Here is a 17168-nt window from a genome sequence, read left to right as displayed (position 1 = left end):
TTGACATTTGCGTAGCCCGGAAGGGTCTTTCCTCCTCCTCCGAATACTTATCAGAATGACCTCTTCTTCTTGGAAGCAATGGGCAGCAGTGACGTTCTCTCCCCTATCCCTTCAGAGGAGGGTGATAAACGAAGAGGCATGGAGAAGAGGAAGGGCTTCCGAGTCAGGCAGACTCAGGTTCACAGTCTCGCTCTGCCACTTCCTAACTTTTCACGGTGCTATCTATGCCTCCTTTTCCTGTCTGTAAAATGGGAGTAAAATTACTTACCATATAGGATTTATTGTGAGGATTGCAGTAATGTATATAAACCACTTAGTACGGTGTCTGCTATATGATAAAAACGTAATAAATGTTAGTTCTCCTTATAAAGCCCAAGTCGGAACAATACTGGATTTCGCCTGTTTTCATCTTCATGGACACGATATGGGCCGTGCTACCCGGGTGGGCATGTACTACCCGATTATAGGATTGAATGGTGGCAGGCATTTATCTGTCAGAAAATAATCTTTTGAAACTGACCCTGTCCTTTCATGCTATTATCTGTACAAAGATATAAAAGAGAAACACAATAATATTCCATGTAAACATACAATGGAATATTAGTCAGCTGTAAAAAGGAACGAAGTGCTGATACATGCGACACGCGGATGACCCTTGAGGACAACATGTTGTGTGAAATAAGCCAGACGCAAAGGGACAAATATTGTATGATCTCACTGATTTGAAACACATAGAATAATAATCTCATAGAGTCAGAATCTAGAATATAGGGTGCCAGGGGTAGGGAATGGGAGTTAAAGCTTGAAATATCCCGGGTTCCTATTTGGAATGATGGAAATGTTCTGGTAATGGACGGAGGTGATGGGAGCACAACACTGTGAGCGCAACTAACAACACTGAAATATGTATCTGAATGCAGTTGAAAACGGAAATGCTAGGTTGTGTATGTGGTGATACAATAAAAATTAAAAAAAAAATCGATGGGACTGTACTACACAAACAGTGAACCCTAAGCTAACCACAAACTACAGTCAATAGTGCACTTCCAAAAATGTGCTTTCATTGATTATAACAAATGTAGCACACCAACGCAAGGTGTGGATAATGGGGCCGTATATGGGAATCTGTATTTTATGCGTAATTGTTCTGCCACAACTTTTCAAATAATAATAATAAATGAGGAGCACAAAATATACAGGAGTGGAAGGCACACCGCTCTTTCGTGTAACGGAAGTCCATGATGCTTCAACCCCACCAGAGCATCTCTGATGAAGCACGTAGAGGTATAATATACAGACACGGTTTCCAAAGGCTTTGGGACGAAATGTGACAATGGGCTGACAGTCACATAGTACAGTTCCCTACCTGATTGCTCAGAGCTGGAAACGAACAAAATCAGGGGGTCCCTGGAGAGCTCTAAGGAGTGGGGCTGTCAAGAGGGTGCCATGAATCAAACTGGAACCTGAAGCATGACTCTTCATACGTGAGTGCAGTTATTGGGCTGCCCCAGGTTTGGTGGCTACAGAGCTCCTGCTTGCCTTTGGGGACCCAAGGCTGCGGGGAGGTGGATTTAACTAATCAATGATAAAATTGGAGGTGGGCAGCTCCAAGACACTAACCCACCCTAGCTTTCCTCTTGCTTCACCCTGATTGCACATCCCTGGATGAACATGGCCTTCTGCATTTTGACAGAGTCCCCCTTTCCATCGTTGCTGAAGGAGAGACTCACCTTTACCTGCTGTGGTAATAAGGTGATATTCCTATCGTGATGTGGGAAGACCGAGGGTGGCGGCAGAACTCACTCACAAGGCATTTGTGGCCAAACCGATGCACAAGGCGTGGTTTTTCCTTGGCTGAATCCGCTTTTAAAAGTGTGTAATGTATGAGGTGGTATGTACAGTTTCACATACCTGGATTTCATTGTACTTTCCTAACTTGATCACTTCACTGAAATCCCATTATTTTTTTTCCTCTTTTAAAAAGAATTTCCAGTTTTCAGTGACTGAATTGCTTCTAGCTATGTGCTCTCCTCCCAGCTGGTGAGGTTTTGTGGACCATTTCTCTTCCTCTGTATTAGATAAGTGAGAATAATGAATTGATCTGCTGCCTTACTAACTTGATGAGGATAAATAGGGTGGCAGGCTTTTATAAAACGCAGCACTGGCAGAAAATGAAGGCCGAGAGGTTATTACAAATTCTACATAAGCTATATCAAGATGGATAGCGTTTTCTGAGGCTAAATAGATGGGTAATAATAGAAGGATAGAACTAATAATGACAAAATCCCTGTGTTGTAAAGGACCTTTAAATTCTGTCCCCTTTTATTGCCTGCATCCATATCAAGTGGTTGCCCAGCATTTTCTTGAATGCTCCTTGTGATGGGGAACTCACCACCCCCTGGGACAGCTTATCCCATCTTTGGAAGGCTTTGCTCTGACATTTAAAGGTTCTTATTTATATTTAGGTGAAAATGGGATCCTTGAAGAGTCCATCATTGCAACAGCTCTAACCCTGTGGCCATAAGAACAAGGCCAATCCCTCTTATCCATGAAAGCTTTTCTGCTATTTGAAGACAACTGCAATGGTTGCCCAAATCGTCTTTTCTACCTGCCAAATACCCAGTTCCGTTGGCTGTTTTTTCACTTCCTGATGAGGCTGCAGTTTCCCTGTGCCCTTCATTAAGTGTAGGGGACACTTGTCACATTCATGGTTACCCCTCATCTTTCTACATTTGCAGATATTGCAAATATATGTCCTGTCTCCCTAATGGAGAAGACCTGAGATTCCCAGCCTCCTCTGCAGTGAAGACACAGTCATGTGACCTGGGTTATGCCAGTTGGATGCACTCAAATGAGACTGACTCTGAAGTGAACAGCAGAAGGAAATGAGAGCTTCTACTTTGCTAGTGCGAGTGAAGGCAGAGGCATGGAGCTTTGGGGATAGGTTGAGTTCCCAGCCCAGAAATGGCATTGGTGTTGGTGGCAGAAGCAGTTGGAGTCAGGTCCCTGGTACCTGTAGAAATGCCATTATTAATTTCTGCCACTGAAGTATTTGGTGGCTCCAGTGACCTCATCAGATCAGCTCTTACATGGTATGTAAGTTATTCCGGAAAGCATTGCTTTTAATGGTTTCTCTAGCCTTCTCAAAAATTGTACTAATTTAAAATATCTTTGAAAAAAATCTACCCTTTCTTCTTAAATTAGCCAGAGGGGCTCGCTGCTAGGAACCCTGAAGCATTTAGGCCCTGAACTGAATGCAGAACTCCAGCTTGGATCTCTCCAGTCAGGCAGAAAGAAGAACCATCACCTCCCTCACTCTAGCCATCATGCTTCTATTAATGTAACCCATAGCTAAAATAACTCAGCAACCACGTTGCATAGCTGACTTATATTAAACTCACTGGCCCACTGATGGCCTCGCATTTTTCGGGGCAGGGATTCATTCTCTGATCCAAGGAATTTCTAGAAAAACAGACTTAATGTACTTTCTTATTACTTTTTCAATAATAGTAAAAAGAAAACAATAGCTATCCTTTCTGCCCAAATCTCTCCAAACCCAATATTTAGTGTATGAGAGTGATTCCTTTGACCTGCTGAAAATAATTATTTCTTTGACAAGGAAAAGAAAAAAGGTGGGTAATTATGGATAAATCTTGCCACTTTCTCTTCTTCCCCATGTACTCATTTCCCATAGCACGCACCTGACAACCTCAAGGTCACCTGGTGGACAGTCTACTTCTCCCTCCCCAGTATCAAAGTGTTTTGAAATGAACATGGAAGGGACAGCTGCCTTTGATTCTTCTCTTCTTTATCCTCCTGGGTGTCTCTACCACCCCCGGGGGGCCTCTGTGAGTGTAGAATTAGTTTTAGACTAATGAAACAGTCTTAAACAAGAAGTTTCTGCTGCCAGCCCCACAAGGGAGAGGTGCCTAATGTCGTAGAAGAGAGGTGGGTCCCTTATGCATATTAGGCCACCAATAAATACTTGTGAAATAAATGGAGACCAAGGGTGGAGTGGGAAAAAGTGAGCGTGAGAATGAAGTTATGCGTGCTTCCATAAGATTAACCCAAACTGTTTGAACCCTCTGCTTAGGAAAGTAGAATTATTTCAAGCGATTTTCTCAGGTGCATTTCTAAGACGTCTTCAGGGTCTGAGGTCAGAAAGAAAGGTTCATAATAACCCGTAAAGTTGAGATTCTGGAAAGGCCATGAGACAGGACAAAAGTCATAGTTTGGTCTGGCAGCAGCAAGTGTTGGAGATGAATTTCTGACCTCCATCTGCTACAGCCTTGCTCCTCAGTGTGGTCCCAGCAGCATCAGCGTCTCCTGGGAGCTTGTTAGAAATGCTAAATCTCAAGCCTCACCCGGGTCCCACTGAATCAGAATCTGCATTTTAACAAGATCCCCAGTGATTTATATAGGCAGTAAAGTTTGAGGAGTATTGCCCTACACCATCAGTGAGTTATTTGGAAAAGTCAGTAAGTCACAGAAGGACCTTATTGCAGATTTATAGGCCATATCATGTAGCCCAGGTGGGAGCAAGGGACCTCAGGGGCCCATCGTCAGCACAGACTGGCTGGATGAGCATGGTGCAGTCTCACCTCAGCGCTGCAAGGCACTTCCTTTGAGATACGCTGCATGCCAAGGAGGTCATCTTCAGCTCTCAGGAAACCTCATTCTTTTCTGGGCGCTAGGACCTGAGAGTTGGCAGAGCCAAGCTGCCTTACTGCCACACTTCTTGACATGCTTGCTTATTTGGTCTAAAAAGGAGATAGGATGCCATGGAATACTACTCAGCAATAAAAAAGAATGAATGCTAGGTACATATAACAACTCGGGTGGATCTCAAGGGCATATGGTGAGTGAAGCAAGGCAATTTCAAAAGGTCACTTGCTGTATGATTCCATTTATGTAACATTCTCGAAAAGCAAAGCTATAGAGATGGTAAACAGGTAAACTACTAAACTACTAGTTACCGGGGTAGGGATGTTGGAGGAAGAAGTGGGTTGGCAGTGTCAGACTATGCAGGGGTAGCATGAGGGAGATATTTGTGGTGGTGGAATAGATGCTGGTTACACATCCCTAAGTAGATGATAAAATGGCATAAAACAAAGTGCACACCTTGTATCTATGCCAATGTCCTAGTTTTTATATTGTACTATTACAGTTACATAAGGTATCACCACTGGGGGAAGAGGGGTGAAGGGCACACAGGGCCTCTCTGTACCATCTTTTCAACTTGCTGTGAATCTACAATTATTTCAAACTATAAAGTAAAAAAAAAAAAGGAGATGGAGAGAGTTGTGCGGCCATGATTATGTGAGCTGCAGGCCTCATAATAAAGTATCTCCCTGGAGACTTATTCTAAGGCTTTAATTTGGTTTTCTGCTGGGAACCTGTTTCACAGATGGCATCATAGTACACTGAGGCCCCTTTTCTCAGTCCTTCTGGATGCAATCCAGAACGTTCTATCACTCTAGATGGTGTTTCCAGAAGGTTATAATATATGAATATGGTAAGGGAAGCTTTTCATGTCCCGGTCTGAATGGAACATCAGCTCAGAAGGACCCTCATTTAGGTTCAGAATGGAGAAGGGACTTGGCCAAGGTCACTCAAAAAGCTGATGGCTGAAACACAACCAGAGAGAAGGTCTTCTGATTTCCAGCCCAGCACCCTCTATCACCCCCTCGGCCTCCTTTCTTTGCAGTTCTTTGTCCCAGAGGTTTGAGATGCCATTAAAATTCAGAAGCATCTGAAGGTTAACTCTGAAAATCAAAATCTAAAGAATGTATCCGCGGCATCAGGGCATCTCTTTTAATTGCCTATTCACGCAGACAGTTTGTCTTTTCACATTCGGAGCTAAACTTGGAGATGTGTCCTTTCACAGGGCACTCGTTATCTGACTGCCTCATCAGGAAGGGAACTAAAGTGCAATACGACTGCTGATTATATGTTCTATTTTTTTTTTCCTACCAAGCAGGAAGTTTAAAATCTGCCGGGTTATTTTTAAAGAGGGTGAAAAAATAGGCTTTATACCAGCTTCTGCAATGGCCCTGTCCAAAGGCATGCGCAGCTTTATTCAAGGCATTGGCCAGGCTGGGAAGAATGGAAGTGGTGTGAAGCTTCGCCAGGGGGATTTCTGGGTGGACGGTTGGGTGCTCACACATTCAAGCGGCTGCAAAGGACAGAATGGACTTAGCCGCTGACGTGATGAGGACGGCAATCCCAGACTTTTCCGGAGTTGACACTTCCCTTGGGGGTTTACTCTCCCTGTGTCCAAAGAGCCATGCATGGTGCCTAGTGCAATAAGCCCCAAGGATTGGCTCCCAAGGGTCTGAACGCTGCCCTGGCTGCCATTTTGGGGGCCTTGGGCAGGTGATGTTGTGTGAGTCACGAATGTGAGGTTCACATTCCTGAGTAGACAAGCAGTTTGGAAGAGCTGATGTCCACAGCTCTAATATTCAGGGAATGCTGAATATTTAATAGTATTTATAAATGAAAGCAAATCCAGTTGAACTTGGCTTTCTTTTTACTTAAACATTTCTTGATCACCAACTTTGTATGAGACACTGTGCTAAGAACTAAGATTGCGAAAGAGCTCAGCTTTTGGAGAATGTCCCTGCATCCCCTGTGCTAAGCAGTAAAATCTTAGTGAATCACGAACCATTAGCAATTGCTGCAGTAGAAAGTTCTATGGGCAGGAGTAACATCATTCACCTTCCTTTCTTTGTGCGAGTTGCCAATTCCATCCCTCTGTACAGCCTTTGATGTTTCCTCGGCTACGGAGAGGGTGGGACCCATACATAATATCACCTGTAATCCTCCCAACAGTCCTATTAACCAGCTAACTGTATTTTAACCCCATATTTCAAAAGAAGAAAATGAAAACTAGATAGAGTAAGTAACTTGTCCAATGTCTCAAAGCTAGTTAGTGGCTGAATCAGATCAGGAAGCAGAGGTTTATAGGACCATGTTGGAGTCCGATGCTCAGCTATCAGTGCTGCATAGAAAGGGCTCAATAAATATCCCAGTGAACTGAACCATTCAGCAGAGAAGCCTGGTTGCGGCCTGCGAGTCTTGGAGGGTGAGCTTGTAGGGGCCAGAAAGGGCCTCCTGTACCCATTCGTCTGTGACTCAAGGTGGCAATGCAAGGTGATGGGGTGGGGGTGGGGGCAACCTCTGGCTGAATTTTGAAGGAGGCATAGAGAACCCAAGGACTGGTGAGACAGGAGATTTGCTGTCTTGGATCCTTACCCCTTTATCCACACTGCCCGAACACACAGTCTGAGGGTAATAGAATGCCGTGTAATAAATGAACCTTGGTAAGACAACACTGGATAAAACAACACCCAGTCGGAATAACACTTTCTGCCTGGGGTTTTACAGGAAAAAAAAAAAAGATACCTAAATAAAATAACAGAACTACAGAATCAGCAGGGAGAAGTTCTTAGAGGCCCTCCATCCAACCCTGCCCTGAAGTGGGACTCATTTTCTTCCAGTTTCTGCCTGGGCCTTATTTCCATTTTGGGTGGAGGATTCCCCTTCTTTTGAAGAGAGGGGATCGTGTTCAGGTATGGTATATATAAGACCAAATATATGGGTGTGAATGTGATATGGGGGCCACAGAAGCCAAGATGGGGCTCTGGTGTTTGGGTGGTTCCATGCACATATTTCTCTCGGTTTCCATTCCAGTTGGAAGGGGTGGAGGGAAGCCTTGTGGCAGGCAGGCCCAGATGCTAAGTGGCAAAACCCCGAGGGGGCCTTTGGACAGACAGGCTTTGCTGAGGCCTGAATGATACAGCCAACTGTCAGACAAGTAAAAGGCAAACCCCTGTATACACCTGATCCGTCCAAAAGGAATACAATCAAATGGCTTACTCGCCTGGAGGCTTTACAAGGGTGATGCATGATGCACAGTCAAAAATAAAACAACTTTCTATTCTCCTGGACTAACTCAAAGTTCTGGCCACTGCCCCTTGATTGCTTCTTTAAGAAGCAACAGACCCTGATTGCTAAGTGGGGGTGAGCAGTGACTCTCGGGAAGCTGTTGTGATGTCAGCTGTTTACTGGGTCTCACTGGCTCAGGTCTCCTAGGCTGGCTGGTTCCTGCAGGCCTGTGTGGATGAGTCAGGATATCAATCTCCACATAGGCTTGGTTCAGCCCAGGCTGGGTCAGGAATCAGAGGACACCAGCAGGGTACTTGGTTGGACACCCAGGAGGAGAGTGGCTTGTCCCTCCTTCATTACCAACCACCATCCCAGAATACTGCAACCAGCCATGCTGGTTGAGATAACATGTCTTCCTCCACCAAAATGCTCATCAAGGCCCATGAGTGACAGCCAGAACTCCGCCCTCTGCAGGTGAGATAGTTACATTCCATAATATACTCAAAGACAGTCCAGATGGGGGCACCTATGATTCCCTTGGCCAATGGGAAGCAAATCCAAGGTCACCACCCAGAAGTGTGCACCGACTCGGGGAGCTAGAGCCATCGTCCACCAGGACCAACTTGGACGCCCGCCTTTTATCCATTTCCTTTATTTCCTTCCTTTGGCTCTTTCTGCAGAGCCACAGTTTTGCAAGCTCTCAACTGATCAAACTCCTCAGGCTAGAACCACAGGGGTAAAGATCTCACTTGTACTATACAAACGATGCGTGTGGCTTGGGAAAATCATTTCTTTTAATGACAGAGAAAGCACACCAAACTATAACAGAAGCTCCACTGGGAGTTGCCACCATACAAAGCCATGCCTCGAGGCCCTGAACTAGCATTAGACATTCACAGGGAAAGAAGTCAAGGAAACATCCCACGCAGCATCTCTGAGGACGGGGAGGGGCTGGCGATGGCTCCTGTGCCGCTTTTCTGTTAACTTGAATGGGCTCCTCTGCTGGCTCCTCTCTTTCTTTTCCTCATTTTTGATTGTAGGGTCTGGGGAGGTTTGAAAATGACCAAGGGGAGGAGAGCTCTCGTGTGTCGGCATTAAGGAAGAGCTAGTATTGTAGACAGACGTGGTCTGGGTATTTCACGGGTCACACGCAGGTAACGGACTTGACATTGGTTCTGAACAATGACTCAGAGAGCTGGGGCGACAGATGGACAGCAGTTCCTCTAAAATCTAGGATCTGGGCACAACTTCCCGGAGGCATGCTAGGAAATAAGTTCATCCATGAAACTGTGCCATCCCAAAGGGTAAAAGTCATTCTCCTAGGTTTTACTCCAAGTATCGAGATTTCAAAATTAAAGGACAAGAGAAAAGGCAGCAACTCAAAAATTATTTGGAATATTGTGGCACTTCACCAATCTCTTTTGCTTATAATATATGGCAGAGCAAACCGGACCCTGTCAATATAAACTTTCATTATAGATAACCCTATACTGTACACTCTCGGAATACAGAAAAGAACCCATCCTATCATACATGTTCAGTCTTTAAAAATAATCTAACATAGTCATACTCTCTGGCTAGTAAACTATTAACATCTTCTGAGAACACAGAGAAAGCTCTGGGATTAATAGTAAACTCTCTGACGTGCTTCCCCCCCCAACCCCATATTCAGCATCATCTATGAACAAATTTCTGCAAAAGCATCCTAGAATCATTCTTAACCAGGAAAAGAAATGGATATGTTAGTTTCACCAAATGGAATTTTAGCAAGAAGCGATGGAACATTTTTTATCTTGGAAGGAAATGGAGCACAAACAACATCTCACAGGTTTGGGACCATGCAAATGCATGTTTTGTTATGTGGGGTCGTCTTATTCTAACCCCCAAACCACGATTAGCATGCAGGCTGTTTTTGACTGTTGAATCAGAGCTAATTATTGGCAGTGCACCTCTCTTGTGTAACCGTGATCACTAAGGCAAGATTATCCCACCTTGTACAGAGTATCAGCAATATCTTGTCAGATGCATGTTTACTTAAGTGTTTTTTAAAAAAGAAAAAAAGTAACCTCAAAACACAGATCCCTAAACACAATTCAGTTGAAAATGAACTAGTAAGCTTTTAGAAATATATTTTAAACTACAAGGCTGCCCTGTTTTTTGTTTTTTAAATGAACATTTTAAAAAGTTCCCACCCCTAAAAAGTTGCCAAATTATTTCCTCATAATTGGTAACAGTCTCACCAATTTGCTTTCAGGGCTGAATCTTGCTGAGCTACAGCTTTCAAGTTTCTTAACTCGTAATGCTATATTCTTCAGGGCAGGTACAGTTACATTCTCCAACTGACAACCTGGAACCCAAGCAATCTTTAGTTCTCCATGTGTCCATTTGACAGTGGTCCCCAGCCAGGAGTGTTCAGTGGCCAGGGGGTGCTTTCCATGGATGTTCGCTTGGTTGCCATGGGTTGACTTTCAAGCTCTGGATCCAGCTGCGATCTGTGGATCAGTGGACTGTCCTTTGTTTCCAACAGGAAAGCATGGGAGCTGAACTTGCTTATTCCAGAGAGGCAGCTCCTTGGCCCAGCCAAAAACAGATGCCAGGTGGACTTTTGTAGGTATGTGTTTGTGTGAAGCCAATTGCAGCCGAGAGCTGCGAAGTTCCTGGGAAGCATTCCTGGCCCTGGACGTTTCATACAACAGAACCTTTGGAAGATGACAGATGGATGGACTGAATCCTGATCGCCAACGTCCTCTGCAAGTCCTGGAGCACATCCTGACCCGTCCCTTCACCATTTTTGTCATACAGCAGCTGCTTGAAGGCTTCATTTTCGATGAGGACCATCATGTTTTTGAGAAAGTAGCCTTCACAATAGGCTGAGAGCTCTGTGACTCCAAGGAACTATGGAAAATGGGGAGAAAGCGGGAGATGGTTACATTTCTGAACTGCACCTGACTGCCTTCAGATGTAATAATGGCAAACATTTATTTATTTGGCAAACTGACTGTTAACATGGCTCTGCGAGTCCACCCTTCACCGTCTCCACACCCTTTGCCATGGGACTTTGAAATTCTTCCCATCAGGAGCTGGGGTCCATTTTTCCACTCCTTAATCTGGCTGGTCCTGTGACTTGCACAGACCCGAAAGAATATGCCAGAAGTGGCGGGGTGCTTGTTCTGAGCTAGCCTCAAGAGGCTGTGTATGCTTCTGTTCTCACTCTAGGAACTCTGCCCCTCTGCCCCCTACAGCCATGAAAACCTGCCCCTGTTAGTCTACTTGGAGGGTGAAATGCCACATGGAATTCAGGGAGTCAGCCCAGCTGCTCCAGCTGAAGGCTCGGAGAAGTGATAGAGTCTAGCCGGGATCAGCAAAGCCACCAGCTTTCAAACCTTCTAAGATTCTCTGTCTCTGGTCAGCCAGCTGACCTCAGAAGCCAGCCCAGCTGAGACCTGAAGAAACTTCTAGACATTCCACAAACTCATGGGCTAAATAAGTGGTCACTGTTTTAAGCCACCAGGTTTTGTGGTTTTTGTTACACGGCATTGCTGTGGTATTCACAAGTATTAACACATTTGTTCCCATGACACTGATGAGCGGGCAAAGCCTACCCACACCTTTGTATTTAGAGCTGCGATTCTTAACTGGGAGGGATTTTGTCCCTAGGGGACACTTGGCAATGTCTGGGGACATCTTCGGTTGTCCAAACAGCAAGGTGGTGTGTGCTACTGGCATCTAGTGGGTAGAGACCAGAGATGTTGGGAAACATCCCAGAATGCACAGGACGGCCCTCACCACAAAAGCTCGTCTGCCCCCAACCATCAGCAGGGCTGGGGCTGAGAACTTTAGACACTGTCCTTGTTAAAGTACACCTAGTGGTGAAGGGACTGGCCTATCTGGCTCACCATTTCACCCCTATGGTCTAGCAGAGGGCTTAGCAGAGAGCAGGCCCTGAGTGAATGCTTGTGGAATGTGTAAACAAATGGCTAACTCTTGGAATATTGATACTAATAGCGAATGTTTGCTGAGAGCTTCTTATGCACCAGGTACCACGTACATACTTCACATGCACCATCTCGTTCAGCCTTCATCATTCCTACAATTACCAGCCTGTTTAACAGCTGAGGAAACTGAGGCACAGAGACTAAGTCTCAAAAATTCACATGCCCCATCCATGGTGGGATTTAACATTGGTGGTTAAAGCCTTTAAGGCTGCATGCTTAATCAGTAGGTCGAACTGTCCCCAGTCTGATATCACTCATCAGAGGATAGAGTATTTAACCCCACTAACATGCGGGGTGGAAGGATTTACATTTGAGATGTGGAAGCAAACATGGAAATGTGAGTTTGTTGTCTGTCTTCAGAACCTCTCTACAGTTTTCAAAGCTTATAATTCTGTGTAACAAGGAGCTAAGATGTTCAAAGGCTGTTAATTTCTCCTCGATTTGAAGGCCTGTGCCTTGAAAGCTGAATTATCCTTCTGAACTCCCTAATGGTCCATCCTTTAAACCAGAGATGCAATCTACGTTCTTAGATGTTGACCGGTGATGAGGCTGTGTCAATATGGCTGTGTTGGAATGAGCTGGAAGGCAGGGATTCAAGTTGGGGCTCACCCCCATGCTGATGACCTGTCCCTGGCTGGGACAAGTGGTCTCTGGTTTTGGGTTCTTTGTTTTCCAAAATGGGAACCATGACACCTGTGTCATGGAGCTGTTGAGAGGATTCCACAGAATATGATTTATGGCAGGACTTTGAAATCTATTGTACACTTAGGGGAAGCAGGATAGAAGGGTAGTTAAAGGAGGGCGATCTGGAATCTGCCTTGGTTTTTACTGCATATTTTACCACTTACTAGACATTTGCTGTAAAGCAAGTTATTTAATCTCTCTATGCCTCAGTTTTCCTATCCATAAAATGGAGATGATGATAATGTCTGCCTCATGGGCTCATAGGAGTCATAGGAGTAACTGAGATAATACATGGGGACACTACATGATTTATAGTCAATAATTGTTAGCTATCATTATACATGTAAACTATTCATAATGATTAGCCTCCTTCTTGTAACTTGTATCCAAAGACCCACATGGGCAAAGCAGGTGGCCAGGTTGGGATAAGGGAAGGTGACTCTATATGCAGAACGTGGCTCAGCTAACTGGCCTAAAAAAGGTTCAAGCCCATAACCTTGAACTCACTGATACCACGTGCTGATTCACTTGGCAAGGAATCAACCATCTGTGTCTTGTGCAAGCCAAATCACTTCTCTGGGCCTCAGTTTCCCAATCTGCAAAATGAGGAGGGTGGACTAGGAGGTGTCATTCTCTGCACTGTCATTTCAGACGGAGACTCGCAATGGAATTCTGTGATCTCTGAGAGGCTTAGTAAGATTTATCAAGTGAGCAGGTTGGTTCTCACCTGGTGGCTTATGTTCACATAAAGGTCTAGAATTGAGGAGCTGGGAGACATTGCAGCAGTGCTTTCACTCTTTCAGCAAACCGCTCTGCCAAGCCCTGGGGCTACAGCAGTGAGGAAAAGGGACACGGACCCCACTCTTGGAGTCACAGAGTACAAGGCCTCATTGTACAGGTGGGGAAACTGAGGCTCAGAGTTGCCTATCTCTGAATCTGTGGGCACAGAGAGAGCCCCCATCACCCCAGTTGGTGTAAGCTGACAAATAAAATACATACTTTACATTTGTAATATTTGGTATTATTTATTGAACACTGCCTATACAAAAGAGACTATATGGCCTGCAAAGGTGAAAATATTGGTCTGGCCCATTACAGAAAAGGTTTGCTGACCTCTATTCTAGACTGTAGTTTGTTCAAGGGCAGAGACCATGTCTTAGCAATTTCCTACTGTCTTCTGACGAATTCAGTACCTGATCAATAGCAGGTGCCCCATTAAAACTAGTGACTGAGTCCCCGGGTTTCCAAACCTGCATCCTCACCACCCTCCTGCACTGTTAAGCTTACTGCATCAGCTTTGATTCAATTTGATGAACCAGCTTGTTCTTTTTCCTCAAGATGACAGACACCCTGAAAGGGCCATTAGAAGCTCCAGGGCCTCTTTTTCATGACTGAATAGTCAGGACAGCTTTGCTAGAGAAAAAAAAGACAACTAAGCCATACACATAAGAAATGGGTTTCTCATCTGTGTAGTAACTCACAGCTGTCTCAAAGCTCAGATGTAGCTAGAAGTAAAGTTGCCCAGGTCTTTATTGACATCTGGAAGGTGGCTGCTTGCATCTGAATTTCCTGGGGTTCCTAACCAAGTTTCTTTTTTGTCTCTTTTACTAAATGAGGCCCAATTTGCAGCACAATCTGCCAGCAACAGAATCCACATGGGATGTGATCACTGGCAGGTGCTGCAGTGGGGATAGCACAGGGGAAAGCCGTGCCTAGAAAGGGCAGGGGATGGTGGCAGAGCCCTGCTCCCACGCGGATAACATGAAGGGCAGACATTTGCCGTGGGGAATACTGTCGGGTGTGGCCTGGAAGAGGAGGCGGAGGCTGCTGTCTGTAAAAGTCAAAGCCCTGGATGCAAAGTTACATAAATGACAGAGACAGGCTCTCTGCCATCCGCATTCCAAGCCTGTAGCACAAACGTATTCCCAGCTGGGCTCACGCTGCACTGGGCTGCATTATTAAATAACGAGATGCAGACCAGAAGCTGCAGGCCGAGGAGCCTGAAGCGATTAAAATGAGATGGTGGAACACAGGCCTCGCTGCCAAGATGACAGGCCACGGTGATGCCACCCGTGGATGGGCTCGCGGTGCAGTTTGGGTGAAGGTGTCCGGGGTGGGGGGTTGGGCAGAGGACCACAAGACTAGCCAGGGTCTTTTCCTGGGTGGATGCTATTCTGCAAAGAAATAAGTCTAGAATAATAATAATAAAAAAACTGTGACCTGAGAAACCAGTTTGGTAAAATCCTTGTTTAATTAACACCCTGTTGTGTATAGGAACTAGCCTGATGATACTTTTTGTTTTACTGAGGGTTAATCAGAAACTCTTTGTGGGCATTAAGAGTTACTGAAAATATTTCAAACAGATGGTAACACAAGGATAAGAATCTGTGCTTTGCAGTCAGACAAACCTGGCTTCAAATCTCAGTACTACCCATGTGATCTTAAGCAAGTTACTTTACCTCTCTGTGTCTCAGTTTCTTTATCCAGAACATCGGATGATAACTGTTGCCTGAAAGGGCTGTGCTGAGGGTTAAAAAAGAGGGTGCAGCAAGGCCTCATAGCACAGGTGCCTGCCTAGTAAAAGGGGTCATTGAATGTTGGCTTCAGACAGGAAATAACATCTCAAATGGAACTGGGTTTTTCACAATGAGAAACGATTATCATTAGTCACAACATCAGTGAGCACTCGAGAGGTTTTTTTGTTTGTTTTAAATTTAAATCCCGGTCTTGACATGTTTCATCCTATCATATGTTAATCCCCTTATTCTCAGCACAGAAGAGCAAAATGAAGTGGCACCCGGACAATTTGTTTTAGCTCTCCATCCCAGTGTCTCCACTTGTGAAATAAATTGGATGAAATAAATGATTCCCCAAAAGCAGCATGAAGTCTGGCCTTCGGCCTGATGGCACAGCCATCACCCTGGGCGCTTATTAAACATGCAGATTCCTGGGCTCCACCGCGCAGTGATACAGTGGTAGTTACAGGGACTGGGGCAAAACGGTGATTCTCCTAAGGAGGCAGGTGTTGAATTTGCCTGACTAGGTGGACTCCAAGGAGCCCCTCCAGGGCTGACAACCTGTTCTCCACCTTGGCTACATTTGGGAAGCTTTAGAAACATGTCTTCACCCAGGTTCCACACCCAGAGGTTGATTTAATGGTCTGCGAGAGGTCCCAGACACAGGGATTTTAAGTGAGTCCCCCAGGCATTCTACCGTGCAGCCAGACTGAGAACCACGGTTCTAGGATGGAAGTTCTTACACATGAGTGAGCCTCAGACACTGCTGGGAGAGCTCCTGAAGCCACACATCCCGACAACTTGTGATTCATTCGGTCCGGGGTGCACCCTGAGAAATGACATTTCCAAGTTCCTTGCTGCTGTGCTGGAGCCCACTCTTTGAGAGCCATCATTCTAGAACCTTCCTGTTTAAAGTGGTTTAGACCAGCAGCAGCAGCATTGCCCGGCAGCTTATTACAAAAGCAGAACCCCAGGCCCATGCCAGACCTGCCGAAACAGAGTCTGCAATATGATTTATTTATTTATTTTTGAACTTTTTTATTGTATAACATATATACAAAGCAAAGAAAGGAAAAAAAACTATAATTTTCAAAGTACTCTTCAATAAGTAGTTACAGAACAGGCCCCAGAGTTTGTCGTGGGCTACCATTCCTGGTCACTGAGTTTTAAAATTTTTATTTTTCATTTCTCAAACCTCTAGCTGGTTCTTGGTTTTTTTTTTTCCAAGTTTTATTTTTATTTATTTTATTTTATTTTATTTTTTAACTTAAGAAAACAAACAATATACTTAGAACCACCAACGATGGATGACTTAGTTAGCTTAACCATAGGCATATTTAAATAAAGTATCCATATAATCATTGTAAAGCCTGTGTTTGTGCAGTAACTTTTATGAAACCAATTTGAAATTAAGGCAACAAGGAGAAAAATCTACATATTCAGACAGCAAAGTTCTTAAATTCTAAGTATTAAACACTAACTTAGATACCATTTGATCAGCTGTCAAATCTGTGAATGTTCTCAAAATAGCAAGCAGAAAGTTCTCACAAATACCCACATTGCTATAATAACGACCTATGTTATGAAATATTTTCCTGATTTCAGGAAAATATGAAGATAGAAACATTTTTACAGTTAACATATGGAAATCTCAACCACCTCAAATGCAATGTAATTTAGATGCACATCGAGAGTTTAAACAGTGCTGGCCTAGAACACTCTGCATTTTGAAACTCCGGGGCTCCTGCTTTCCTTGTATTCTGGAGGGGAGGGATGAGGGGGAGAAACCCAGGCTGGCTCACCCCTGAGCAGGCCCAGTACCCTGACTCAGTGTGTTGGCACAGGGAGAGCCTCCCCCCCTCTTTCTTTGCCTGGCGTGTGCACGGAACAAGGAGAAGGGGATTTATTACCTTTGCGTGGTTGTAAATATCCACACAGTTGTCGGTATTGATGCTTTTTGCACAGATAATCTCACAGTGTCGCTGCAGAGCCTCCAGCTGGAAAAATTTAGCGGCAGACAGAAGCTAAAAAAAATCATAAAAAGAGCCTGTTAGAGGCTGGGAGGTGGAAGGCAAGGGAGTAAATG

The 17168-nt window shown here is 44.7% G+C and overlaps 1 protein-coding gene and 1 long non-coding RNA gene across 5 annotated transcripts in view; one reads left to right on the top strand and one right to left on the bottom strand.

Annotated features, from left to right (window-relative positions):
* The window catches only part of LOC143690890 (uncharacterized), a 51444-nt gene that overhangs the window by 24952 nt on the left and 9324 nt on the right, over window positions 1-17168 (top strand). The window contains exon 5 of one of the 2 annotated variants that reach the window (XR_013179249.1): window positions 1694-7195. The exons of the other annotated variant lie outside the window; for it this stretch is intronic. This is a non-coding gene — a long non-coding RNA (uncharacterized LOC143690890). Of the gene's footprint in view, window positions 1-1693; window positions 7196-17168 lie in introns of those variants that run through there. 2 annotated transcript variants of the gene reach the window in all.
* ABTB3 (ankyrin repeat and BTB domain containing 3) overlaps window positions 8670-17168 on the bottom strand; it is a 337545-nt gene continuing 329046 nt past the window's right edge. For 2 of the 3 annotated variants that reach the window (XM_077168628.1, XM_077168629.1), the window contains 2 exons: window positions 16993-17106; window positions 8670-10782 (listed from right to left, as the gene is read on the bottom strand). In XM_077168628.1, coding sequence (XP_077024743.1) covers window positions 10573-10782; window positions 16993-17106 — 324 coding nt within the window. In that variant the 3' untranslated portion in view covers window positions 8670-10572. The remainder of the gene's footprint in view (window positions 10783-16992; window positions 17107-17168) is intronic. The other variant, XR_013179246.1, reaches the window with a different exon arrangement.

The sequence above is a fragment of the Tamandua tetradactyla genome, chromosome 7 (assembly GCF_023851605.1).
Source record: "Tamandua tetradactyla isolate mTamTet1 chromosome 7, mTamTet1.pri, whole genome shotgun sequence".
In the NCBI taxonomy this organism is placed as follows: Eukaryota; Metazoa; Chordata; class Mammalia; order Pilosa; family Myrmecophagidae; genus Tamandua; species Tamandua tetradactyla.
Note: the sequence above shows the minus strand (reverse complement) of the source record. Positions and strands in the feature narration are given on the sequence as shown.